The 25,990-nt window shown below is 56.2% G+C and overlaps 11 protein-coding genes across 11 annotated transcripts; 6 read left to right on the plus strand and 5 right to left on the minus strand.

The window, feature by feature from the left end:
* Window positions 1-1,605: 1,605 nt before the first annotated feature.
* ISF_07981 (fatty aldehyde dehydrogenase) lies at window positions 1,606-3,247 on the plus strand (the record flags this gene model as incomplete). The annotated part of the gene is made up of 2 exons (XM_018851584.1): window positions 1,606-2,779; window positions 2,832-3,247. 2 exons carry the CDS (start codon window positions 1,606-1,608, stop codon window positions 3,245-3,247), a joined length of 1,590 nt encoding a protein of 529 aa, XP_018701323.1.
* A 296-nt stretch (window positions 3,248-3,543) lies between these two features.
* ISF_07982 (exosome component 2) lies at window positions 3,544-4,672 on the minus strand (the record flags this gene model as incomplete). The annotated part of the gene is made up of 2 exons (XM_018851585.1): window positions 3,544-4,381; window positions 4,443-4,672. 2 exons carry the CDS (start codon window positions 4,670-4,672, stop codon window positions 3,544-3,546), a joined length of 1,068 nt encoding a protein of 355 aa, XP_018701324.1.
* Window positions 4,673-5,305: 633 nt separating this feature from the next.
* Window positions 5,306-5,663, minus strand: ISF_07983 (hypothetical protein; the record flags this gene model as incomplete). The annotated part of the gene is made up of 2 exons (XM_018851586.1): window positions 5,306-5,487; window positions 5,555-5,663. 2 exons carry the CDS (start codon window positions 5,661-5,663, stop codon window positions 5,306-5,308), a joined length of 291 nt encoding a protein of 96 aa, XP_018701325.1.
* A 265-nt stretch (window positions 5,664-5,928) lies between these two features.
* On the plus strand, window positions 5,929-7,685 carry ISF_07984 (Clathrin adaptor, mu subunit; the record flags this gene model as incomplete). Its single annotated transcript, XM_018851587.1, has 3 exons — window positions 5,929-5,972; window positions 6,035-6,454; window positions 6,515-7,685. 3 exons carry the CDS (start codon window positions 5,929-5,931, stop codon window positions 7,683-7,685), a joined length of 1,635 nt encoding a protein of 544 aa, XP_018701326.1.
* Window positions 7,686-8,609: 924 nt separating this feature from the next.
* ISF_07985 (malonyl-CoA-acyl carrier protein transacylase) lies at window positions 8,610-9,993 on the plus strand (the record flags this gene model as incomplete). Its single annotated transcript, XM_018851588.1, has 2 exons — window positions 8,610-8,739; window positions 8,870-9,993. The coding sequence occupies 2 exons, from the start codon at window positions 8,610-8,612 to the stop codon at window positions 9,991-9,993; spliced, it is 1,254 nt and encodes a 417-aa protein (XP_018701327.1).
* A 387-nt stretch (window positions 9,994-10,380) lies between these two features.
* ISF_07986 (Longin-like protein) lies at window positions 10,381-11,034 on the plus strand (the record flags this gene model as incomplete). Its single annotated transcript, XM_018851589.1, has 2 exons — window positions 10,381-10,431; window positions 10,519-11,034. The coding sequence occupies 2 exons, from the start codon at window positions 10,381-10,383 to the stop codon at window positions 11,032-11,034; spliced, it is 567 nt and encodes a 188-aa protein (XP_018701328.1).
* A 259-nt stretch (window positions 11,035-11,293) lies between these two features.
* Window positions 11,294-13,189, minus strand: ISF_07987 (mitochondrial ATPase (Afg1); the record flags this gene model as incomplete). Its single annotated transcript, XM_018851590.1, has 1 exon — window positions 11,294-13,189. One exon carries the CDS (start codon window positions 13,187-13,189, stop codon window positions 11,294-11,296), a length of 1,896 nt encoding a protein of 631 aa, XP_018701329.1.
* Window positions 13,190-14,032: 843 nt separating this feature from the next.
* ISF_07988 (eukaryotic translation initiation factor 2 beta subunit) lies at window positions 14,033-15,629 on the plus strand (the record flags this gene model as incomplete). Its single annotated transcript, XM_018851591.1, has 3 exons — window positions 14,033-14,044; window positions 14,532-15,375; window positions 15,460-15,629. The coding sequence occupies 3 exons, from the start codon at window positions 14,033-14,035 to the stop codon at window positions 15,627-15,629; spliced, it is 1,026 nt and encodes a 341-aa protein (XP_018701330.1).
* Window positions 15,630-16,607: 978 nt separating this feature from the next.
* On the minus strand, window positions 16,608-20,866 carry ISF_07989 (nuclear pore complex subunit Nup133; the record flags this gene model as incomplete). The annotated part of the gene is made up of 3 exons (XM_018851592.1): window positions 16,608-20,350; window positions 20,401-20,470; window positions 20,528-20,866. The coding sequence occupies 3 exons, from the start codon at window positions 20,864-20,866 to the stop codon at window positions 16,608-16,610; spliced, it is 4,152 nt and encodes a 1,383-aa protein (XP_018701331.1).
* A 629-nt stretch (window positions 20,867-21,495) lies between these two features.
* Window positions 21,496-22,423, minus strand: ISF_07990 (hypothetical protein; the record flags this gene model as incomplete). Its single annotated transcript, XM_018851593.1, has 2 exons — window positions 21,496-22,184; window positions 22,273-22,423. The coding sequence occupies 2 exons, from the start codon at window positions 22,421-22,423 to the stop codon at window positions 21,496-21,498; spliced, it is 840 nt and encodes a 279-aa protein (XP_018701332.1).
* A 681-nt stretch (window positions 22,424-23,104) lies between these two features.
* On the plus strand, window positions 23,105-23,620 carry ISF_07991 (hypothetical protein; the record flags this gene model as incomplete). The annotated part of the gene is made up of 2 exons (XM_018851594.1): window positions 23,105-23,191; window positions 23,249-23,620. The coding sequence occupies 2 exons, from the start codon at window positions 23,105-23,107 to the stop codon at window positions 23,618-23,620; spliced, it is 459 nt and encodes a 152-aa protein (XP_018701333.1).
* Window positions 23,621-25,990: the final 2,370 nt, after the last annotated feature.

Raw genomic sequence — 25,990 nt, forward strand, 5'->3', positions numbered from 1 at the left:
CATGTCTGGCGAGCGCCACCAGGAGACTAGGGCTGAGTCTGGGGATCTTGGCCAAGTTTAAACGAACGTTGGGTGGCTGCGGCGACAAGTATTGATGTCGGAAGATACATCTACAGCTTCTATATGTGAAAGTTTTTCTTTAATTATTTTTGTTCTCCCCCTTCTGTTTTCGGAAACCGCGCACATGCTCATGTGATGCAGAGGTCGCTCCCGCGGTGAAACCGGGAAGCCTGCCAGCGACGGGAAAGCAGGTGATGGACCGGACTGTTCTTCTCGCCTGCACAGCTTAAAACAAGGCTCTGTCGTCGGCGTGTATCTGGCGCGACTGCGATACCGGTCAGCAATTGGTGTAGTGGTTCCATGGCGGTAGTTGTCAGCCTCGTCGTGGAGCGGCCGGTTCAGCCTGCAGGCCCGTTTGAAGTCGACGGTTTGGAGTATTACATGGCTGGCTCATTGATGTGCTGGCGATGGTAATGGCAAAAACCATGACTGTAAGAAGCCGCTTACTTATTCCCGGCATCATCTACCCGCCCCGTGTGTTGTTCCTGGCGTTTCCGGGCTTCCGCCAGAGACAGGGTGGCATGGGGTGGTCAGCCCTATCAAATGTAGTGGAATTTTCTTGATGAACCCCTGGCTCGTCCTTGCCTATTTTGTATTCGAATCATGCATAAAATTCCCGTGTTGAACGGCTGAAACCTGCATCTGCTGGCTGGGGAGGGGTCGTGTAGGGCAAGCTGAGGTTCGGTGCGCCATCGTGCCTTATTAGGTTGCAGAGATGGTATACCTGCCACAAAAGCATCAAGGTGCAATTAGCTCTGCTGGAATAAGATCTTATGAGATAGATTAACAAGCATGCTGCGGTATAACACAGAGTTGTAGTTAGAAGCCGCGGACTTGCGCATTCGAAGGGCAGGCGATGGTTGGTTGGACAGCTGTGGCGCACCCCGTACGAGCGCTCTTCGACCATGCAGTCGCAATCTGTGGCTGAACTCATATAGATGAGACTTTGCATGTGATTGAGTGCAAGTCTTGGACCCTGTGAACGGTACGCCTTCATGACGGCCGATTCAGTGCTTGTGACACTTGAAACGAGCGCCGAGCCCTACCAAACTTGGCAAATCGCAGCCTTGCTGTCAACTTGTCCGCTAGGGACTTGGCAAAAGCATCGTCTGTAGTTGACATGTTGATGTATTTAGGATGATAACCACTACTAATGCCCAGTAACTATAGGTACAAGTTTGTGGCTAGTGATAGGCGACGGCCCGCCAGATGCGGAGACTAACTGCCGCTACAGCAGAGCAGCTCCGTCGGCCTCGGCTCAATGTCTGCACGGGCGGCTGGGTACTGCCTTGCCCTCCGCTTCTCCGCCTCCCTGCCGTTTGCCTACCCAGAGGCAAAGCAGAAAGAGCTGCACCATTCCGTCCCGTCTGTACAAAGCTCTAGCTCTCCCCGCATTGACTGACTTTGCTCTTTAACGGCGGGCATCCATCCCTCCTACCTTCATCGAAAACACCGCGCCTGCAATTTCGAAGCTTGCTTGCTTGCTTGCTTGCACAACCTCCAGACTCTCTCCTCACCAGCTTTCTCGTAACCTCATCAATCGCCATGGCTTCCACCATCCCCGCCTACCAGCCTACCGGCCTCGACGAAATCACCGCCAGCATCGACACCATCCGAAAAACGTTCCGAACCAACAAGACCAAGGATGTCGACTTTCGCATCCGCCAGATTCGCAAGCTCTACTGGGGCGTCGCCGACAATGCCGCCCTCATCGAGGAGGCCCTCATGAAGGACCTGAGCAAGTGCAAGTTCGAGGCCCAGCTCTCCGAGATTGACTGGGTCAAGAACGAGGCCGTCTACGTCGCCAACAACGTCCAGAAGTGGTCCAAGGACCGCCCTGTCGACGATGTCCCTTTCCAGTACTGGGCCCTCGGCCCCAAGATGCGCTCCGAGCCCTATGGCACCGTCCTCATCATCGGCGCCTTCAACTACCCCTTCCAGCTCAACCTCGCCCCCGTCATTGGCGCTATCGCCGCTGGCAACACCATCCTCCTCAAGCCCTCGGAGCTCTCCCCCTACTCTGCCATGGTCCTCAAGAAGATCTTCGACGAGTACCTCGACCCGGACTGCTACCTCTGCGTCAACGGCAACGTCAACGAGACCAAGCACATCATGGAGCACAAGTTTGACAAGATTGTCTTTACCGGCGGCAAGGCTGTCGGCACAATCATTGCGAAAAAAGCCGCGGAGACCCTCACACCCTACATTCTCGAGCTCGGCGGCCAGAACCCGTCCTTTGTCACCAAGAACGCCGACGTCAAGCTCGCCGCCCGCCGCCTCATGTGGCAAAAGACGTTCAACGCCGGCCAGGTCTGTCTCTCCCACAACTACGTCCTCATCGAGCGCCCCGTCCTCAACGAGTTCATCGCCGAAATCAACAAGCTCCACGCCAAGTTCATGCCCAACGGCGCCGACAAGAGCCCTGACTGGTCACGCATCGTCAACATCAACCACTTCAACCGCCTCAAGCGTATGCTCGACAACACAAACGGCAAGATTGTCATGGGCGGCAACATGTGGGAGGACAAGCTCATCATTGAGCCCACTGCTGTCCTCGTCGATAGCATTGAGGACAGCATGATGGTTGAGGAGAGCTTCGGTCCCATCTGGTCCATCCTGCCTTTTGACAACCTTGACGACGCCATTGACATTGCCAACAAGGTCGACCCCACGCCTCTCTCCCTCACCACCTTTGGCTCCGACGCCGAGAACGAGAAGGGTAAGCACCTGCTACACGAAACGTGAAACTGATCGTCGCTAACATTCTCTAGTCCTCCTCAACGTCACCTCGGGCGGCGCCACCATCAACGACGGCTTCTGGCATGCCGCGATGAACCAGACACCCATTGGCGGCGTCGGCTCCTCCGGCCAGGGCAACTACCACGGCGCCTTCTCCTTCAAGGCCTTCAGCCACGAGCGCGTCATCTGCAAGGTGCCCGCCTGGGCCGACCTGCTGCTCAAGCTGCGCTACATGCCCTACGACATGCGCGAGCTGTCCCGCACCCAGGCCCTCACCTCGCTCCGCCCCAACTTTGACCGCGACGGCAACCCCAAGCGTGGGCTCTTCTACTGGCTCGGCCTCGTCTTCACCCTCGGCGGCCGCAAGAAGAAGACCGTCATCCTAAGGTGGGCCGTCCTCATGCCCGTCGTCGCGTATTTTGCCCAGCTGAGACAGGCCAAACTCTAGGCCCGCACCCAAGGAGTAATACTCCCAAGGAGAAATGAAACGAAACAACACGGCACAGACCCATAACCTACGCCTTTCCCGCGAACAGTTGACCTTTTGATGATACCGAAGTACCAGTTAGCACACCCTATGTTGACCATGTAGTATTGTATGAATTTAGTTGCAGCTTTTTAAATGTATATCAGATGCCTTCTTAGTTAGAACGATCACCTTTAAGGCCATAAAAACACTCTCCAGAATTGTAAAAATGGAAATGGATTTGATTCTATTACTTGCATAAATCACTACCCCCGTCTCTATACACCCGCCATCACGGCCGCAAACCGCCGCCCCCTCTCGCCGCCCAGATAAAGGTCGTCGTCCGGCGTCTCGCGGCCCAGCTCGACCGCCTCGTGGTAACCCCTCGTAACCGTGTCCTCGTCGACGCGCAGGCCGGCTTCCACCAGCGCCAGCACCACGCTCCTCACCCGCGCAATCTCGCGCATCGTGGGCACGTCCACCTCGTCGTTCTGGCTCGCGTACACCCTACTGCTCACCGACTCCTCCATCCTATTGACCCCCGCCGCCTCCGCCGGCGCCTCGCTCTCCACGTGCCTGCTGATCCACACATACCCATTCACCCCCAGCAGCACGTCAATCTTGTGCGCCGCGCCCGCGCCCGCGGCCGCCTCCATGGTCCAGGCCTGGCGCTTGGCGCGGACGACGCCGGCGCCGCCGCCGACGCCGGAGACGCTGGCGAAGACGCCGTTGCGGAGCTTGCCGTACTTGAGGGAGCGGGTGTGCAGGCTGGCGGCGCCGTCGGCGTGCAGCTGCTGGACCTCGGCGACGACGAGGTCGCCCTCGGCGAAGAAGGTGCGGATCTGCAGCTCGTCGGTCTCGGTGCGCTTGCGGAGGACGCCGCCGGGGAGGTTGATGGCGGAGATTTGGAGGATGGCGAGCTGGGCGGCGGCGACGTCGACGCGCCACCGGCGGGCCTGCACCTCGACGACGCGACCGACGACGAGGTCGCCGATCTCGGGGGTGTAGCGCGCGCGCAGGGGGCGCACGGAGAGGAGCTTGTTGGTGCGGGTGAGCGTGCCGGCGAGGGAGGAGGTGATGGCCGTGGAGCCAGGGGGCACGTAGGTGCCGTGGCCGCTGTTGGTTTGGTTAGTGATTGGTGATGGGGAAAGGCGCGGGTGAAAGGGGGGCGGCGTACCGCATCCACTGAGGGTTGGAGGTGATGATGCTGCCGGGCGTGAGAATCTCATCGGCGTCGGCGGTGTTGTCGAGTATGGCGGCGGTTCGTTGGCGCTTGGCGGCGCGCATGGGCACGTCGCCGTGCACGTCGACGCCGCCGTCCGAGTCGGACGAGTCTGAATCTGAGTCGGCGGCGGCCGAGGGCCGTGGTTGCGCCGCGGGCTGCGGACGCAAGATTGTGATGGGCATTTTTCTAGGTATGGCGTTCGCTCTGAATGAGCACTGAGCGGCGTTGATCGAGTGCCGTAGCGGCTATGCGCGGGGCCGTTTTAGTTCGCAGCTGGTCAATTGTGTTGTATATGCTGTAGAACCCAGTCTCAGGGATTGTGCTTGAAATAGAGTGTATATGAGTGAGTTCAATGCTGAGATGAGGTTGATGAGAGATGTTGGTGTGGGGCAGAGATTTTTGCGACTGTCGAGAGTTGCCAGTGACAGCTCCACCAAAGCAGCCGAAAGCTCAGATGGATTTGGTCAACATTAAGAGATAAAACAGACGTTCCATGTTGACTATGTGAGATATCCAGACTAAGGCATCTCAAATGCTGACTGTTAACTTCACCTTTTCAATGCAAGTTTTGAATAGCAGCAACAACGCAATCTACCATCGCCAGATATTGTTCCACAACTGCACCATCGGCGCTGTTGAACCAGTTCAACAATTGGGTATCATGATTAAGTGGTATGCGTAGGATCGACATAAAATACAGTACAAATACATCAGTTTCACAGCGTGTGACAGTCTTGGTTGGCATCTCGCCCTGCCTGCCCCCAGCGGCTGGCCAAGCACCAGGTCGGTCGGAGGCTTCGTATTCGTCGCTTCGCTTAGTAAAAGGCTCGCCAGAATCCCATGTACGCCAGCCCAAGTGAAATGCCAAGGATACCAGCCTTGCGGCTGCGCATCCCAAACATGGACTTGCTCTGGAGGATGGCCTTGCGCTGCCGTTCGAGCTGCGACATGCCGGAAAAGTAGCTGTAGCCGGCAAGACCGAGGAATGCGCCGCTTCCTACCCAATTGTTACCCGTTAGTCTTGTTTGAGCGCAGCTTTGTATTCAAATCGAGGAGCTCCATACCAACAACTTTGCAGGATAAGCAGTCTTCTTGTCGGTCTTTGCGGAGCATCTCGTGGACGTTTTCCGGCTTCTCCAGCTGGTGGATCGAGGGGACTTTGTCGCCGGCCATTTCGGAAATTCGAGGAGAATCTTTGTGCCAAATAAATGGTAAATCGTCTCTCGCTATGTCGCTCGTAGCATTTGGGTGGAAGTAAAAAGGTTCTTGAGCTTCTGTCGCAGGTGTTGCCAGTTGCTGAAAACGTTAGTCAGCAGCAAGCTTCCCAGAGCTTCCGTCATTTCAGTGTTGCGTGTGGGGCAGAGAGCCTTATTATTTATGTCGGCTTCAACCAACTTGCACAGTACTTGCCCAGGGAGGCGCAGAGAGGATCGTCACGATGGGCGGCGTCATTGAAGCCGTACACATATTCGATGACAATAGGTATGTCCACCTCCGTCCCGACGACAAACCGCGCCACCTCTTAACAAGCACCCCTCCCCCAGGACCCCGATCCTGTTCCACGCCTACGCCGGGAGGCCGCTGTCCGCGGCGCACCTCCTGCCCCTCTACCTCGAGCACCCCGCGCCGCGGCCGAACCTGCTGTACCTCGCCAACACGAACCCGCCAACGCTCGTCTTCAGCCTGGTGCACGGCAACCTGCTCCTGCTAGCGACATCGTCGGGCGAGATCGAGCCGCTGCTGGTGCTCGAGTTCCTACACCGAGTCGTCGACGCCCTCGAGGACTTTGTCGGCGCGCCGCTTCTGGCGATCAAGATTGAGAACAACTACGATGTCGTCGCGCAGCTGCTGACGGAGATGTGCGACGCCGGCAACGTCAGCACGACGGAGCCCAACGCGCTGCGGGAGGTGGTTGAGGTGGAAGGATGGGTGGACAAGCTTTTGGGGAGCATCAACCTACCAGGGTATGCTGCTCGCGCTCGCGAAGGAATTCGTTCAGGAAGAATTTGGCTAACATGAAGCAGAAAACTACAGTCTAATTCTTCTTCGATCACACCTTCGATATTACCGACGACAGGAACGTCGCTACCGTGGCGGCGAGCAAACGTACGGCACACCTCCAACGAAATGTACGCCGATGTCGTGGAAACACTATCAGTTACCCTGGCGCCGTCTGGGAGACCATTGGCCGCATTCGCAAACGGAACGATTGCCTTCACAGCAAAGGTGTCTGGGGTGCCGGATATCACGGTCAACCTCACCAGCCCTTCTGGCAAGCACAACTTGGGGAGCTTCCTGGAGCTACCTGTCTTTCATCCCTGCGTCAGGTTAAATAGGTGGCATGAACGGCCAGGCGAGCTGAGTTTCATCCCGCCAGATGGCCGTTTCATTCTCGCGGGCTACGAAGTCGACCTGCTACCTTTTACAAGTGGCAAGTCGGGCAACCTCAGCAGCAGCTCCCTCAAGTTGCCGGTAAACTTGGAGATGAAGACCGGCCTAGGGCCGAGCGGTTCAGAGTTTGAGGTACGATTACAAGTAAACAAAATTTTCGGCACTCCCGGGTCTTCATCATCCAGCCAGCTGGGACGAGGTGGCGGCCCAGGTCGCCTAGGATCCCCGCACCCAGGCACGCCAGCCTCACCGTTGCTCGACGACTTGATGGTCACAATACCGCTCCCCCTTGATGTCAGAAACCTTTCCGATATACGCCCAAGCCGGGGCGACGCCAGCTTCAACCCCGGGCAAAGAGTTCTGGAGTGGCACATCCCCGCCAAAGAGCTGAGCGGACCGACGTCGCACTTCGGGCTACGCAGCACCGTCGTCGGGGCTCTGAGCAACGAGCAGCAGGAGGACGCGTTCGACCCGAGCGGATTCGGGTTCGGGCAGCAAGACTACTCGTACAACGAGCCGTACCAGAGCGTGCCGGTGGCCAAGAATGCGCAAAGGGGCGGCAAGACGCGCGAGGGCGGCGGCAGCGACGAGCAGGACGCGCAAAAAGTGGCTCAGAACAAGATTCTGATGCCGAGCTCGGCGTCGGTCAACTTCTCCGTCAAGGGCTGGCTGGCGAGTGGGCTCAAGGTGGACAGCATCGTGCTGGACACGCGCAAGAGCCGGGGCCTTGGGGAGGGGGTCAAGCCGTACAAGGGGGTCAAATACCTGACGGTGAGCAAAGGCGGCGTAGAGCTGCGCTGTTAGGGGGCGATGGTGCATGATTGTGGCCACCTACATATGTACATGCAGGATGAATTTGGAGACGCTGTTGAGGGAAAGACGTCACGCGCACATATGAAGATATGAGACATGAATGAAGCCTAGAGGGGATGTCTGGCACAAGACAGGAAAAAGAAGTCAAGAAGTAAAGAAGAAATCAGATTAAAGATCGAGGCTAGTGTGTAAGCCTGCTTGCTTGGCATCTCACTTATTAGTAGTACGCTTATGATGGGAGAATAAGAATGTTGCAGCGGACCCAGTGGTGAACGTGTCAGGGTGCGACGATTGGCTGGGAGGTAGGAGTGATGGCGATGGTGAGGACGCTAGGGGAGGGGAACGTGGTTATAGGGGCTGCCTAGGAAGGTGTTGGAGTTACATAGGTAGTTAGCCATTCAAGGCTGTCTTTGGACTTGGCTGTGTGTAGCTACAGATTTCTCGGGTCGCTTGTACTGTTACTGTAAAAGTAAAAATTCGAGGTCTTGAACAAATCAATTCTATACCTATTCTTTATTATTCTATTATTCTTTTCTATTTCCACAGCCCCCGCGACCCCCGCCTGTGGAGTCTCCAATCCCCAGCAAACAGTGGCCTACCTTATGCAATCGATTGTCATTTCAGTGACTTCACCCACACTCTTCTCTGCCCTCCCAGCCGGTCCCCGCTGTTTTTTTGGGGCCAAGAGCCGACGACACGGGAACCGAAGCTGCCAAACGTAGCGCAAATCAAACCCTCGCTCGCCCTTTGTTCTCGGAGCCCATCTCTATTTTCTCTCACCGGAATCACTCCTCATCTCACATGCTCGCGAAGCACCCTGCTCGGTCAGACGTGGAAATGAGAGCGTCATCCTCATAAGAAGCCAACCCACCCAGCCCACAAGCTCTCGCTTTTCTCCCCTTCCCTTTGCTCCTGATGCACCACCACCGGCTCGCTGCCTCGGCGCTCCGTCGGGAGCTGTCGCGGGCGTCGCCGGCCAGAGCCCCGCGACGGCAATGGAGCTCCGGGCCAATGTCCCGGGCGAGGACGGCCATTTTCTTTCCAGGTACGCAGCCCTCTGTCTGTCTCCTCCGCGCTGTTTGCCGGCGGGTGCGGCCCGAAACATTGGAGATTGAGTCACCCCACGACCGCGACCACGACCACATCCCCATAGCTAACACACGCACTCTCAACAGGCCAAGGCGTCCAAAAAGTCGGCATGCTCACCCCCTGGATCGAGGCCTTCCCAGCCACCACCACCCAGCTCATGCAGGAGATGGACCACTACGCCGGCTACAAGCTCTCCGACATTATACAGAACGGGCCCTCCAAGGTGCTGACCCAGACGACCAACGCGCAGCCCGCCATCATGGCCACGTCCATCATCATCCTGCGCATCCTCGAGTCCGAGTTTGACTTTCGTGTTGCCGACCACTTCGACGTCGCTCTCGGCCACTCGCTCGGCGAGTTCGCCGCGCTCGTCGCCGGCGGCTACCTCAGCTTCCCCGACAGCCTGTACCTGGTGCGCGAGCGCGCGGCCGCCATGTCGCGCGCCACGCAGCAGGCCGTCGCCGAGTACGGCGGCGAGTACGGCATGGTGGCCATGATCACGGAGCCCGGCCGGCTGCCGGGGCTCATCGACGCCGTGCACGAGTTCGTCGGGCACTCGAGCGCGTACGGCGGGACCAACGGCGGCGGCGCCGTGGAGGCGCCGGAGGACGTGCCGCCGATCGAGCAGGTGCTCATCGCCAACATCAACAGCAAGAACCAGATCGTGCTCAGCGGCAGCATCGAGCGCATCCGCACGCTCATCGCGCACCTGCGGCAGTTCCACGGGCACGACCCGCGTGCGGTGCGGCTCGCCAGCGACAGCCCCTTCCACAGCCCCATCATGCAGCCCGCGGTGCGCGTCATGCGCCGGCTGCTGGCCGGCCGCAGCCGCGCGCCGGGTCGCGAGCGCGACGACATCGTCACCTGGCCCGGCGCCGTCGAGTCGGTCAGCAACGTCACCGCGCGGCCGTTCCGCAGCAAGGCGGAGCTCAAGGAGCTGCTCGCCCGCGGCTGCCTCGAGACGGTGCGCTGGTGGGACAGCATCCGCTACCTGGACCGCGAGGAGAAGATCCGCCGCTGGGTCGGCATCGGGCCGGGAAAGGTCGGGCGGAACCTGGTGGGCAAGGAGGTCGGCATGCGCGGCAAGGACCTGGTCAAGGGCGGTGGCGTGTGGGCGATCACGGACCCGATGGAGGTCGAAGAGGTGATTCGCGGGCTGGAGGAGACGGCGTACATCATTGATGATGAGGAGTGGGAAGACGATGGTTAGGGGATCAACGCGGTGGTGATTAATCTGTATTTAGCGGGCATTATTTTTTATTTCTACTTTCTGGCGACATTGGGATTTATTAGCACATGGTATGGAGTCGCAGGGGCTCTCTGGGAGGCATCATTATTCACGCGACTGCGCAGCATGCAGACCGATTCGGTATTAACAATTACGTATATAATACATCTATCAATCCGATTTGGACCTGAATTAGTGACATTTCTTTGACAATCGTAGCAGCCGTGGTGAAAGAATGTGCCGCAACTACGTGCCATGTACCTGTAGTGTCCCACCTCAGCTCTCAAGCTTATCCCCACGTCCTCCACGGGCCACCATGAACTTCGACCTCCAACAACCTCCCACCCCGACTCCAACGACCACCCAGCCATGACGACGGCGATCCCCTCCATCGCCTGCCTCGGCGTAATAGGCCGCAACGTACATCCCCAGCTACCCAATCTCCCCATCCCCCCCTCCCCTCTTGCTCACACGATGAAGCGCTAACGCACCTCCCTCCCTCCCCAGAACAACCCGCTGCACATGTCCACGTTCCCCTCCCACGACACCGCCACCAACACCCTCGCCCCCGTCCGCACGCCCCTCGAGTTCTCCCTCCTCCTCTCCTCCACCGTCGACGTCTTCGACCTGCGCGCCAAGCACCGCTCCGCCTCCGCCGGCGTCCTGCCCGCCGACCAGCACAACTCCAGCCTCCTCCACGCCGTCGACGACCGGCTCGCCGCCTACGGCGTCGAGACCAACACGGGCGTGCGGCTCGTCTGCGTGGTGGACATGCGCGGGCGGCGCGTCGACGGCACGGTGCTGCGCGCGGGCGGCGGGGGGTTGCGGGAGGCGGAGCTGCGGCCGGTGTTCAGGGCGATGCAGGGCGCGTACGTGGGCTTGTTGCAGAACCCGTTTTACGAGCCGGACGCGCACGCGCCGCCGGGAGGGGGAGGGGCGGGCGAGAGGATCAAGAGTAAGAGGTTCGCGCAGGCGATGAGGCGTATCGGCGAGTCGTGGACGCCGGGCGTGACCAACTTGTGAGGGGGGGCGGATGGGTTCAAGACGATGGGATGATGATGATGATTTTCTTTTCTTTTTCCTGTACCGTTGCTCCCGTTTCATGTATCATGGCTTTGGCGTTTGAAGAAATTCCAAGAGGCGTCTTCTTTTCTGTAATTTGTGCTGGGCAAGGCCACGGCCTTGCAACGTCTATGCTAAAACATACGCACCCGTTTTATGCACCTCCCAGGTCTACTTATTTCTCCAACAAGGAATGTATCGTCTATTTATGCTTTCACGCTCACCCGCCCTGCTTTATATGCTCGATGCGGTACCGCGCCAGCCCCGCCACCTCGTCCACGTCCACGCTCTCGCCCACACCCTCCCCGGTCGACCCTTTCTCAAGGGGCGCCCTGCTGCTCAGCGGCGTCGAAGCCGCGCCGCCCTCCCAGTGCCGCACCTCCCGCGGCAGCGGCCGCCACCACGCACCCGTGCGAGCGTGCCACCTTCCGCCGCACAGCTCCCACAGGCGCGACGCCGCCCTCCGGTATGCGAAGCGCTCGTCCTCGCCCGTGAACGCGCCCGCGTCCGCAAAGTCGACCGCTTTTGGCCGCCTCGTCTCGAGCACAAAGTCCGAGTCCTGGTCGGGGTCGTAGCGTGCCGTGGCGGCCTTGGTGTCGTAAAAGGACACGTTGGGCCGGAACGGCGACACCTGGTCCTGGTACACCTCGGCGATGGTCTCCGAGTAGGTGGCGTCGCCGCCGTCGTCGTCCTCGTCCGTGGCGGGTCGCCGAGGAAGCTTCGTCTCAGGGAAGAAGAGGTGGTCGGGGGCGCGCTCGGCGCGGACGACGAGCTTGCACCGGGCCTCGTAGAGAGCGTCGAGGAAAGTGATGAAGCGCCGCGCCTCATTCTTCTGCAGCACAGACAGGGCGGGGACGTTGTCGATGATGAAGGTGTGGAACGAGGACGCCATGGTGATGTAGTCGGCGGGTCCGAATGTGCCGACCAGCTGCTCAAAGTCCCAGAACACAGTGCCATCGTGGTGCTGCGGGATGACTACCTTGCGTCCGTAGACAACAATGGTTTCTGATGTCCAATTTTCGCCTGGACTATTACCAAATGCCTTTCCTTTAACATACTCTAACCACCCTTCATCTCCTTGGCCAGTGATGAAGTAGTTTACCGGTGTATCGCTAGACTTTGGCGCGTCTTCGTCCTTTGCCAGGGCCAGCCTAACTGCCTCTCCCTCGCTCGGCGCATCCTCGTCGAGCTGCGCGCCGGTGTCCTCGCGGCGCCGCCAGTCCCGGACGCCTTCCATCTGCCAAAAGTCGCAGCGCGCCTTGAGCACCTGCAGCAGCTTCGCAAAGTCGCTGCCCTGGCCGTGCAGCTCGCCGCCCGCGCCGCCAAAGATCTTGCGCATGAGCCCCAGGCGCGGCGCGTTGGCGTAGTCGACGCCCGTGGCCTTTTCCAGGTCCTCCGGCACCCGGTTGGACGAGGCTATCAGAACGCCGCCGAGCTGGAAGAAGGCGATGAACAGGTGGCTGAGGATCTTGCTGGCCGCGCGGTCGGGCAGCTGAAACTCGTCGAGGAAGAGGATCGGCGACTCGTCGACCAGCTTCTTGGCCATCCACAGCAGCGAGTGCTCCTCGTCGCTGCGGCGCAACGACGCGCGGTGGTCCTCGAGCTGCGCAAACGTGTACAGCATAAAGGTATTGAAGTGCCAGCGCCGCTTGCGGCCGTGGGGCAGCCCGTCAGCGAGCAGGTCCAGCAGCATAGACTTGCCCGTGCCGACCTCGCCGGAGAGGAAGAGGCCCCGCGGGGAGTCGATTTCGACGGCGAGCTCGTGGTCCTGCAGCACGCGCGTGAGCGCCACGCTGTCACGCGTCTCGCCGCCGCCGCTGGGTAGGAGGTGCCTGAAGAGCGGGTTGCGCCAGATGGCGTGGCTCGGCACCGCGAGGACGTCGTCGCCGTCGGTGGAGGATTTTTCTGCCGGCGAGGAGGTGAGGCGCGCGACGTGCGACAGCCGCTGCGGGTAGGCGAGCTGCGGCGAGTAGTCCTTGACGCGGAGGTAGACCTCGCGCAGGTGCCGCGCCAGGCGGTGCTGGGCCGGGTCCGGGCAGCAGACCCCGGTGGACACTAGGCTCCGGTACTTGACCAGCGGGTCGGTGATGGTGACGGCCGTGGAGAGGCGCCTCATGGTGGCGGAGGAGCGAAACGGGACACTCCCATACCTCATAGGGGGAAAGGGCTAAGATTTAGTTGAGAAGCCCGTGAGTGAGGTGTTGGAGGTGAACGAGGTTGTTTCCGGTAATAACCCGGCTCAAGCCGACCTCTGTTCTATCGTACTTGACGTAAGAAAATACCCAAAAAAAAGTGTAGGTTATAAAACACTCACGCTAGGACAGGGCAACAATTTATAAAGACTAATCCTAACTAATATTTCTTAATTCTATTCCCCTTATGATTAAGGGTACTCCGTAGAGATACTAGTTGGTAAAGTGGCCGATTTATCTTCTCATGTCCATGCGCTCCCCAGTTAACTAGTGGAGAGTAGCGACAGGCGAGGTCCTTAGTCATTTATTTTTGTTTACACTTTCATGGATTTAGTATTTCTTTATTATTGGACTCAAAGGTTTGACAAATGGATCAATTTGATAAGTTGACTTTTTTTAAATAAGAAAATCCGCCCAATGGCCCGAAGGTATCTTGCAATGTCAGTCTATCGGATTTGGTGTTATCAATCTTCGATAATACCACGTGACCTTACACGTGATCGTCGGGCCATGACATTGCTGAAGTCAAGGCAGGTTCAGGCAGGCCCTTGGCGTCGGGTAGTGAGTGCTATCAAGTGTCTAATAATTATAAGACGCACTTACATCCCTCTTAACGACCTGACCGTTTTCTTCGAAACGCAATCCTGGACTCTCCTCTGGACACTGGAAAATCATCGACGGACATTTACCTGGATCAACGACGTACATTTCTTCCGGACCGGGATATTGGAGGGATCTGCTGTTCTATTCGCCACTCGCGTTGAAACATGGCAAGCGAGGTAAGCTGCCCTTGTCTCTTTGCACTTGATCTGCCTTTCTACCTGCCCTTTTACGCTCCCTACGCCCTCTCTTCGGATCATCATTTAGGCGGCCTACTGGGCAGTTGAAAATCATTTACAGCGCGCTGCGTGGCTTGCCCACGGCTCGCTCACTTGCTTTGTCTGCCTGGGGGCCAAGCTGCCCCTCTACCAAACAATTGCTACCCCACCACTGCGAGCCGCTGCAGCCACAGCACTAGCCACAACACCTGCCACACCACACCGCACACCAAACCATCCTCTGCTGCTCGAGACAATGGCTTTCTGAGTCACCAAAAAACCCACCACATTTTCTCTCTTCCCTTCCCCCCACGCGCTATCATCATCGATCCACGAACGAACGCGAAATCGACCTCTTTTTCCCCTCTCCGATTCTCGCATTTAACCTTTGTTCCTATCAATTCTCGATTCTCGCTCCTCCGCTCACACGACCCTCTAACCCTTCTAGGATCACCCCCCCTCCCCCGCCGAGCGCAAACCTCGCAAGTCAGTCGCCTTCACCGACGAGCAGCTAATCGTCGACGCCGACGGATCCGTCAAGATGGTAACCGCCGCCGAAGAGGCCCCCAAGGACTCGGCTCAGTCCCACGCCGCCCGTACGCCGCCTCTCTCTGCCGCCCTTGGAGCCTTTCGTACTGATCCTGCCGATGAAGCTGCCACCACCGACCCCGCCGCCGCCGACGACACTGGTCTCGACCTCTCCCTTCTCAAGAAAAAGAAGAAGAAGTCGTCCAAGCCCAAGGACGAAGACGGTGCCGATGAAGCCGCCGGCGACGACGGCGGCCTGGACCTCTCCATGAAGAAGAAGAAGAAGAAGAAGGCCAAGGACGCCGCCGAGGACGACGACTTCGCCGCCAAGCTCAAGGAGCTCGAGGTCAAGGAGGAGGAAGAGGGCACCGCTGGCGACGCCGCTGACGGCGACGCGGCCACCGCCGGCGACATGGAGGCCGGCACCGGCATCTGGGCGCACGACGAGACCCGCAGCATCAACTACCCTATGCTGCTCAGCCGCTTCTTCACCCTGCTGCAGCAGAAGAACCCGGACCACGCGCTCAGCGGCACCAAGACTTACAAGATCCCCCCTCCCCAGTGCATGCGCGAAGGCAACCGTAAAACCGTCTTCGCCAACATTGCCGAGATTTGCCGCCGCATGAAGCGTTCCGAGGAGCACCTGACGTCGTACCTGTTCGCTGAACTGGGTACGATTGGTTCCGTCGACGGCAGCCGCCGCCTCGTCATCAAGGGTCGCTGGACCCCGGCCCAGCTCGAGACTGTCCTGCGAAAATACATCAGTTCGTTGCCCCCAAAACTATCTCCCTTGGTCCTCCGACCACGATTTGCATGCATGTCGCAATCTTGACTAACATTTTGTACAGTCGAATACGTAACCTGCAAGACCTGCAAGTCCCCCGACACGGAGCTCAACAAGGGTGAGAACCGCTTGTACTTTGTCACCTGCAACAACTGCGGCTCCCGCCGCTCCGTCACCGCCATCAAGACTGGTTTCTCCGCCCAGGTCGGCAAGAGAAAGAAGATGCAGGGTTAAGCGTGTGTTGCTGGAAATTACCCCGCCAGCATGCTGCCCTTTGTCATTTCCCGTCTGCTGTGCGTCGCTCAGCAGCGAGTTGTTGCTGTTTTACAGAACAGAAACGCATGGAGCCGAGGATAGCCCACTTCCTGTCGAGTGTAGCATGGCCTGATTCAGCACACACTACAGGGCCTTTGAGGGCTAGGAATGACAGAAAAGTGAACGTTTTTGGCGGTTATGGGAGTGGAGTTTGCACTCATGGGGAAAGAAGCGTGTTACGAAGCGTGTTACCAGTTGGGGATCATCGGGCGAAGCATGGAGATCGGGGAAACTGGGAGGCGGAAGCAACGAGGAGGAAAAAGTACGTGGTTGGGAATTTGTGCGAGGAGAATAGTCCACCTCGCAGCCATGTATATAACGCTGCAACGAGAACACCCCCCCAAAAATTCACAAGTTAAAAAGACATCTACCGTTCCACCGCGCTTTGTGAAATTCGTGCGGTCCGAGGTCGTTCAGAAACAGACAGTAATTTCTCAACCAACAGTCACATTGCAGACGAGCCCAATGATGTAGCTAGAGGGAAAATAAAGACTGGCAAGAGTCTACCAGTGTAGAAATGTATATCGCTAGTTAATGTCTCTTTTCCCATCTCCTCGTGTATGCTATATTCTCATCTTGAGATTCACGCGGAAGAGAGTCTTTTTGAACAAAAGCAAGAACAAAAAAAAAGTCACAAGCCGCCCCTTATAAACAAACCCCTCCCATTTGTTGTTGCATCCCAGGTATCCAGAACCTTTCATCTTTTCCTAGTCTCCCAGCGCGTGACCGCGACGAGAGAAGAATGAATCCAACTAAAAACAAAAAAACCAGATGAACAAAAACGGTTTCTGACCATTTATCCGCTGTGGTGTGGTCCATCATTCCTCCTTCGTTGTCTTGGTCGATAACAGACAACGAAAAAAAGCAAAAAGAAAACTATGTATACATTCATCATTCTCAGTTTATAAACTGTCCCGGGACATGACCGTTCGTGACTTCGTCCATCATGGCGTCCTCAACCACAATAGGGTCCTCCCGCGCGGCCATGCTCGCCTCCTCCGCCTGCCGCTGCACCTCGGCCTGGGCTTGCCCTAGACATGTGCGCAGCCAGTCGGCTAGACGGTGCTTGTCGATGTTTTGCTTGAGAGCCTTGTCCTCCCACCGCATAGCCTCGATCTGCTTGGTGTGGATCTCGGCGCCGAGGTCTCGGAAGCGACGGTCTAGGTCCTCAGTGAATGCGCCGAGCGCCTCCTGCGGGCTCATGGGACGGAAGGGCTCGCGCTCGTCTTGGTAGCGCACGCAGTCAGCCAGGACGGCATACAGCTCCGTGTCAGCAAGCTCAGCAACCACTTCGCGATCGTGCTTGAGCTGCGTATCGTTTATGCGAGCCCAGTCGTCACGAATAAACAGACGTCGCCAAATGAGCCTCTTGGCCTCCTTGAGCTCTTCAGCGTGGCAGCTGCTCTCGGCTACCTTGAGGGCCATCCAGAAGGGATGCGCAAGGTGCTCTTGTTGTTCGGGCTTGAAATACACGAGGGTGAGAAGGTCGATGAGTGTCATAGCGTCGAGGGCTTCGTGCTTGAGCAGTCGCTCCATGCCGTCCTCAAAAAGCTGAAGCAACACTTTTTGCCGACGCGGAATGTTTGCACTATGAGCTTCCATGGCAAAGTTGAGAGCCGCAGCTTCATCAACGGCGTCATAGGTGCTCGTGAGGATTAGTTTGTAGAGCTCATCCTGAACCTTAAGCGTGATGAGCTCATTCTCCACCGTGGCGAGCTGACTTTCATGGCGCGCTTCGTTAACGGCAACCTTTAGACCATTGGGCTGCTCCTGCTTCTCTTCAGCCTCGGCTAGCAAGGCAAGCTTGCCCAGGCTAAGCTCAACCCTCTTGTTCCAGGCCTGCTGTTCCTTGTTAAGGGCCAAGCTGACAAGCGTGTCGGCAGCATGGTCAACATCCTTCTCTTGCTCAATATCGTTGATCCAGGAAATACGGGCCAGCTCTGGCTTGCTGCGCAAGAACAGAGTCTTGAACCCGAGAGTCTCCAGGTCAAATTCGAGAACCGCCTCGACACCATGCTTCTCAAGCAGAAATTCGTAAACGGGGAAAGCAAAGTCCTTTCCATAGCGGCTGAATCGATCTTCCAGCTGCGACTTCTTAGCTTCGCGGAGTGCCTTCAAAACCTTAGCTTCGCTGGCTGGCAGCCCGGGCTGTGCCAGTTGCTGTTCGAGTGCCTCGACGTGGTCTAGCAGAACTACCGCTAGGCCATGCAAAGATTGATGCTTCTCAGCAAGAAGAGCACCTTCTTCCCATTTTCCGGCTCTTGCGAGGAAAACAGGCTTCTCGAACCTGTCAGCAGCGTAAACCTTGGCAAAGCTCTGAGCAAATGTGTTGTGGTCCGGAGATGTGGCCCCCCAACGCGCATACTCGAGTACTGCGGTCAGAGCTGCGTCAGTCAGGGAAGGGAGCTCATCAAAGATTTTTGCCAGGATTGCCGCGTTGGGCTTGTCGGTCCCTTGCATCTTTTCTGCGGCGAGCGACTGGTGTTTCTTGTACCATTGGTCGGACAGGTCGAGAAGACGCTTCACATTGTTCGCAAGATAATGGCAGCCTGTCCACGGCTCCGGCATGCCTTCAATGTTATCCCGGAGGATGCCAAGGCTCATCCGTTCCTCGCCAAGGCCATATAGATCCAAATTTTCCTTTCTGAATTCCAAGGCACCAAAGTGTGTGGTGACATTTAACTGGATTGCTTCGTTCATCATGACGGTAATTTTAGTATCATCAAGCAGACGGTCCTTGTATAGCGTCTTGATGACTTCGTAGCCCCAAGCTACAAAAAGCTCTAACCGAAACACGTCATTGATGAACCAATGGCGGATTGCATCGACTTCGCCTGCGGCAGCCACTGGGTTCGATTTTTGATCCTCGTGAATGAACTCTACAATGGATCCGATGAGGCTCTTTTTGTCATCCGCTGGCCGTGCAGCCGTGAATGCTTCGTGGAGCTTCCATATCAACGTGGCAACATGCATCTTCTCAGCGTTGTAGAGCAGATTCCACCGCGTACTTCTGTCCATGTCGGCTCCAATGGACTGAAGATGTCTTACTAAGCGCTCCAGGGCCCGTGAACGCTCCCGCAGGTTGTCCTCCAGTGAAGCAGGTAATGTCGGCATATGTGTTGTTGTGGAGCCAAGAATCTCTTGGCTGACCTCGAGTGCAGCAGTGGAGAGCTCTTTGCCCGTGAAGGAAGTCTCGCGTCGCCCATCAAAGATGAGCGGGCTTCCTTTTCTGGAACCCGAAAATACCGTCTGCTCGAGCTTGCTCTTGGCCGACACTTGTGGGGCTTGCTCGCTGGCAAACTTGTCAATGTCGGTGGTGATAAAACGAATGACACCTGCGCCGCGAACCATTAGGAGCGCAGCCGGGTTCCTTGTCGGCCTTTGGCGGAAGATGCGGTTTTCCTTGTCCTCTTGAATTACAGAGGGCATTTCTTCAAATCCAGAACCGACTATTTCGTAGAGATCGTCTTCACGGAAATCGACAACGTCCTCAAATGAAGGGGGTAGAATATGGTTGTCAGATTGAAGCTGCGAGTCTGGGGATTCAGGTGGAAGTGCAACTGATGCCATGACAGCCGCTCTCTCAAAGACGACGAATGCAACCAGTGCAGGCCGGGGAAGGTAGACTCGAGGAGAAGAGCTTGCTTCACCTTCGCCAGAAGCTCGTTGTAAAGGCGTTGAATATGACGTTATGGGGCGGACCATGCCGACCTTGCATGAATTCGGTCTCAGAATGACTTCGACGAGTGAATAGCGTGCAACGCTCTTGCGAGTCAGCGACACAAGAAGTAGCAGGTGTTGAACAGAGGCGTCGTCTGTGGCCATGGCATCGCTGAGCCTGCTCATTTCGAGGTACTTGTGTTCGAGGCCCTTGGGGACGAAGGTAAAGTCGAGAGCCTCTAATGAATCCGGTGAAAAGTCTTTCGTATATGGGTCGGCTTCGTAGAGGGCAGAGTATAGGGAGTCGCGCATTTCAGCCTCACCAATGTGCTCATTGTGGCCGCCGCGGTGGATCTTCCAAGCTTGAAGCTTGCCTTTAGAGGTGAGCGCGACAATATTACGCTCGCCAACACGCGCTGACCGATCGGCGCGCACGGCAGCAATTTCGCCGCGCAATGATAGATTCGAAAAAGCGTGGCGAATGCTACCGAAGATTCCACCGCCAGCGGTTGCGAGATTTGAGCGTAGGAATTGTACCGAGATGGCGGGCCGACCGTGGTTATCGCGAACACTCATGTAGGCCAGGCGACCCGAGTTGAACGTGATGATGAAGCCAGCAGACTCGGCGTTTGTAATGGAGGTTACCTTTTCGCCGTGGGACATGCCAGAAATACTGTGTTCGACACCGGATCGGTCTTTTTTGATGAAGGCGAACGTAGCGGCACTGGAGATGGATTCCCAAAAGACGACCTTGCCGCTACTGGCGGTCACGACAACTAAGCCAGGTTCTGTAGATGAGGCTGACGGGGAGACGAAGCATCCGACGGGAAGGGGATCACTGGGTCTACCTGGTGTCGGCAGTGTGAATGTGAAGGTCTCGGGTGATTGCGACGTCGAGTGATAGGGCCAGACTAGGGCGTTTGTTTGCGAAAGTGTAAGGGCGTATCCGAATGACGAGGAGATGTCGGCATGTTGCTTGACTAGAATGACGTTAGCAGATAGAGCAGGCGAGCGAGTAGCAAGAACTTACGGCTCCAATCCGAGCGAATTCTATCCGGGATGGCGGGCAGCTTGCTGACGATATAGGCGTCCGTTTTTGTCTGCAGGGTGATGGAGTTAGAAAGCAGTGCACGACCTTGAAAATTTTGCCGACCTACCAAGGCGACACTACCATCCCCTTTTGACGCAGCTCTATCGGCATGCTTTGTCTTTTTAGTGCGGAGATTCAATTCTTTTCGCGGCGCGGGGTTGACGTTTTCGTTGCCGGCATCGTCGACAGGCTCGGCCGCCGGAGCGCGCTTCTCGACGACAACGGGGGCCTCGACGACGGTGTTTGCCTGCGCGTCCGGGTTGACAAAGGTCTGCTCGGAGAGGGGAACGCGCTGGCGCTTGGCCTTTGGTTGAGGCACGAGGCTCTCCTGGGACTTGGGACGTTGGCGACGGCGCGAACGGGTGGCCGTGGCCGGGCCACCCTCAGTAACGGCGGTGGAAAACATTTCGAGGGCGTGCGGGCGAACGAGGCTGGCGCCCGGGCTCGTCGCGAGGTCGCAGGGCGCAGGAATTGATAAAAACGGATGAAAACTAGATGAATGATGATGGAGCGCGATGCATTTCGGGCATGGGATGCAGCCTGGGGCGAGGTTAGGTCTGCGAAGCGATGGGCGGCTTTGTTGATGCTAGTATGTGCAAGGTCAAGACAAGGTTATTGGCGGTCGACGAAAAACAGATGGCAGAATAACGTGAGCTTGTTGGTACTACCTAACTAACGCTTGTGCTACAGGTACCTGCTGGTGCGCTGGCAGTGCGCTGGCAATCTGGCACCCAATGAATGGTTCAGCCACAATAACATGCATCTGTTTGGTGGCTGATGCTATTTGTGGCGCGATCTACCTAGTGGGGCAGAAGCCGCCTCGTCGCCGTGCCTGACGCGTTTAATCTTGTCGCATAATCACATCGGAGATCTTGACAAGGCTGGCGAGGGGTGAAAAAGAAAGAAAAAAAAAATAGGGGAGGCAGGAGGCGAAGAAGAGCAGACTTGACTTGAGGAAATGACTGGTTAGGTAGGCCATGTGGAATCTATGAGCCCGAGTTTCGCGTCATTCAGAGTCATCTCCCGGTGCCAAACTTATTCCTCGCGCCACCTTTCGCAAACTGGCATGCCCGGCGCCTTGAACGAGTCCTGGAAACTCACCGCCTGCGCAGCCTTGCTCTCATCATTCAAAACCGGCGACCTCCTCGGAATCACCTCGTCTGGTCTATCCATCGTCTTCCACTTCTCCAGCAGCCACTTGTCCGGCAGCCGGTGCTCCTCCTGCCACTCCAACAGCGCCTCAAAGTCGATGCACTTCCTCGCAATGTCAAAGTCCGGAAACGGCCGCGAGTGGTTCTCGACCCAGTCAAACTTGATCAGGTCCACGCTCGGGCGGCACATGAGCCAGTGCGCGAGCGCCTCCTGGCAGTGCGAGAGATGAGCCACGTACGCCGGCGGGTGGCCGTCCGGGTGGTAGTGCGGGTAGTTGTAGTGCAAGCTCTTCCGCATCGAGCTGAGGCAGTGCAGCAGGTGCAGGTAGTCGAGCTGCATGAGGTACGCGTCGTCGAGGCTGAGGTTCCAGTCTGGGGCCACCTTCACCACCGTCGACGGGTCCTTGCCGAGGCCGCGGATCTGCGCGGCGCCGACGGGCATCACGCCGGTGTCGGATATGCGCTCCCAGTACGCATCCACCTCGGGGCTCGGCGGCTGGCGGAGAACGGCTGCGTTGTGTTCGATTGGGTACGTGAGAAACTCCTTGGTCGCAAACTTCGGGGACATGGTGTCTATCAAAGGTGCTTTGGCGTATTAGCAAAAGGTCGTTTATGCTTTCTGAGGGCCAGATCTTCGAGCAGAATGTAGAAAGGGACTCACAGAAGAATGATGTCTGCCGCAGGACCTCTCGGTCGTCCAGAGTTGCGGGACCGCGTACATGGAAAGCAAGAGCGAAGATGACAACCGAACTCCAGAAGAGAACGATATTGGCAGCCAAGAGTCTGCTCAAGCCGAGCCTCTCTGTAGTCATCGTACCCAGTGTATGTGGGCAGAGATCTTATTTGCTGGAGGTATCCTCCTTGTTGAAGAGCACCTGGTAGGAGAATTTTGGCTATTGCGGGATACAAAGTCAGCGTAAGTGCACATAAAAGTCCATGATTTGCTGGCTAACTTGCAGCCATGATGCTATGTGTTTGCGGAGGGATCTCGTAGAGTCTCAAGAGGGTGCTCTCAAGACAGCTATCCAGTGGTATACAAAAGGCTTTTGGCAGAGGTAGTTTCCCGATGATGATGGAGAGAGAGACCTATGGATTGCCTTGGATGTCTGAAGGAAACGGCCGGTAACCTCGAGGAACTAACAAGCATCTGCCTTCCCCTCTCTACCCTTCCGGCGTCCTACGTGTTCATGTCTTGAACCCACGGCGGCGGGATGCGTCCATCATCTTTCACTTCGCCACGTCACTATTCACCGCCAAGGTGTTTGACGGTGAGGCAAATTGAAGACAAAAAGATGGCGACACCCGCTAGAGTGTTTTACGGTGAAGCAAAAGGTATATAAATACATGGCGATTTCCGGTCGGGCGTGTGCTTATATCCATAACAAACCGGATTCCTCTTGTATAAGAAGCAGGTTCGACGTGCTTCTACTCGACTCATCCCAGTACTTACAACCATTTCGCCTTGGAACTTTTGCAACCAACCATTATTCAAGATGAAGCTTCAGACTATCCTTCAACTCGTTCTTACTCTGACGGCTGGTAGCAATGCTATGCCCACTGGGTCACCCCCCGCCAGCAACGTTGAGGGTTGGGAAGACACCCGCAACGGTGCCTACCTCAAGAAGCGCGACTTTTAGGGTTGGGAGAACACCCGCAACGGCGCTTTCCTTAAAAAGCGCGACATTGAAGGTTGGAACGACTCCCACAACCGCCCATACCCTGGGAAGCGCGACGTTGAAGGTTGGGAAAACACACGCAACGGCGCTTTCCATAAAAAGCGCGACGTCGAGTCCTGGAACGGTCACCATAATCTCGAGAAGAAGAGCGATAACGACATTGAAGGTTGGATCGACACTCACAACAACCCTCAGCCTAAGCGTGCTGCGGCTGATAACGACGTCGAAGATTGGGTCGACACTCACAACAATCCTCAGCCTAAGCGTGCCGCGGCCGATGATGGCGGAAACGGCAACCAGGACATTTCTAAGAAGCGTACCAACACCGTCTAAGTCGAGAACTGCCTCTTTCCCGACCCCCGTCAGCAAGTTGAAAACTGTGAGTAGGCTGCTGCCCACTACCCCCTCTACTAAACGATCCAAACCTGGGGACCTTGGCTAAACCTTCCATAGAGAGAAAGGTAGGCGCCGTTTGCAATGATACTCTTCTGGGTTTTGGTCCGAGCGGACGGACGAAAGACACGGGCGGTTTGCTAGAAAAGGTGTGGGCGAACTTGGAGCAGGGACTTGAACTGCGACATCTCGATGGAGATGAGCAAACTTAGACAAAAAACGGTTTTCCGCCCGTACACTATATTCTCCGCAAGTCTCTTCTTAGCGGCACGCAAAACAAAACTTGGCGCGCCCGCAATTGTAGACGTTGGTTATCTGAGCTTGTGTAGGTAGCGATATTCACAGCTCGGTAGGTCCATGGCCGCTAGGACTTTTCAGCTCAGGATGCCACATCATTCATGACCGAAGCTGACGGCGAAATGGTGGGTTCTACGCAACATAACCCGGCTTTAAAAAAAAAGAAATGGTGAAAGGGGCTCGCATCAATAAGCGCCCCCCGCGATGTCGACGTTGACTTGATGGGTTACTACTGTCAAGTAATTACCGCATATTTATTATTCCGGCTTCGGACTCCACCTCTGGTGTAATTTCCTACAATAACTTGCCGATAGCAAAAGAGCTCCATTCACCCTATGACTAACGTTAGTTATTAGTTGGCATGGGCCCCCTATGACTTCCGCCAATATCCTGCAGCATGACTGCACGATCTGGCGGCAGAGCAGTCAGGCCGCGGCGAATATTTATAGCAGGGGGGTGAAATTGTGGACAAAATCGGACTTTTTGAATATCGAAGACCAACTAGAGCTTTCTAAGACGCAGCGGCACTTCACTGTTCGCCGAATTGATGGATCAACCCAGGCCATAGCCAATCCCATGTTCAACATAGAGTCACCAATATGGTAAGGGTTGGTTGGATGAAGTGATTGATGCACCGGCTGACATGTTGTATCAGGGAGCCTCGTGTCAAGTTCCGTGAATATTGGCGGCTTGTCAAAGAGCAACCTGACGATCCAGAGGAGACATACCTCTGCTCATACTTGCCGCGCTGGATTAATACTTCTGCCCGAAGCTTTCGCGGCGTCGTGGCAGACGCAGGCCTGCTGTATGAGATGAATAAGTCCGCATGGATTAGCAGCCACAGCTTGAATCTCCTGAGATCACAGCTGGAGCAGATGCCTGCCATACAAAGAGTCAAAAAGATCGTTTGTTTTGGATTAGGCGATATCTGTCGGAAGCCGCCAGAGTGGGTGCGAAGGCATGCCTCCTCTAACGACCACGACGTCGAAGCCAACTTTGTTCGTGGGGCAATGATCCAGCACGCGGTTGCTTCATCGATGACCCAGATGTGCCGCGACTTGTCGGGCTATCACGTCGACTTACTAGCTCAAGATCCCGACTATACAGACGAAGCCAGAGAAATCTTGACAAATAATGGGTTCACAATTGTAGGAGATTTCGGTGCCGGGGGATTTGCGGAAATTACCGATGAAACCTTGGTCTTTTCCGTTTTTGTGGAAGCACCGTTGAAGCAGATTATTGCTGATATCGCACGGCCCGCAGTGATAATCAGCACCGGCTTTGACGTCTTTAACGATTTAGAGTATGTCGACCATACCTCGTTCACGCTGTAATTATTCTAATTCGGACCAACTACAGAAAACCATGGGCAGATGCAGAATCTCCTCGAACAGTTCAGATGTGGAGAGACTATGAGGAGAAGATCAGCTTCCCAATCTCCGATGGCGATGAGGAAGCAATGAGTAAGTTCAAAGATGTATATATTTACGCAAAAAAAGATTAAAATGTACACCACACGGGTCTACGACTTCGGTTACTTTTTGTACTGTGAGGACGTGCGAATCCAGTCATGCAGTAAGCCCCTGGCCTCAACTCGACTCCATGTATGCACAGTTAAATTGCGTCGTACAAAAATATAAGAAAATTGACACTGGGATTTAACTAACCTAAGAAGCTACATAGAGGAAAGATGGTGCACAGAAAAGGGGGCCGTTTACAAAGAGTAGCAAACAACATTCCCAAGTAAACAATGGCTTTGATGGTGAGTGTTGGCGCCACTCCACTGTACATTGGTAGGTACTGTACAAAACTGCCCGTAATAAAGCATCCCCGGGCCTACATTATGAGGCCTGCACGGTTCCGCGTCTAACAACGGTTCCAACCTCTGCCATAACAAAGGGAGAAAGTGTTGACAATATGGAGAACAAAATATCAGAGATAAAACAGACACGAAAGATAAGAAAGACAAGAAAGACAAGAAAGACAAGAAAGTCAAGAAAGACAAGAAAGACA

The sequence above is a fragment of the Cordyceps fumosorosea genome, assembly GCF_001636725.1.
Source record: "Cordyceps fumosorosea ARSEF 2679 chromosome Unknown scaffold_25, whole genome shotgun sequence".
NCBI lineage: Eukaryota > Fungi > Ascomycota > Sordariomycetes > Hypocreales > Cordycipitaceae > Cordyceps > Cordyceps fumosorosea.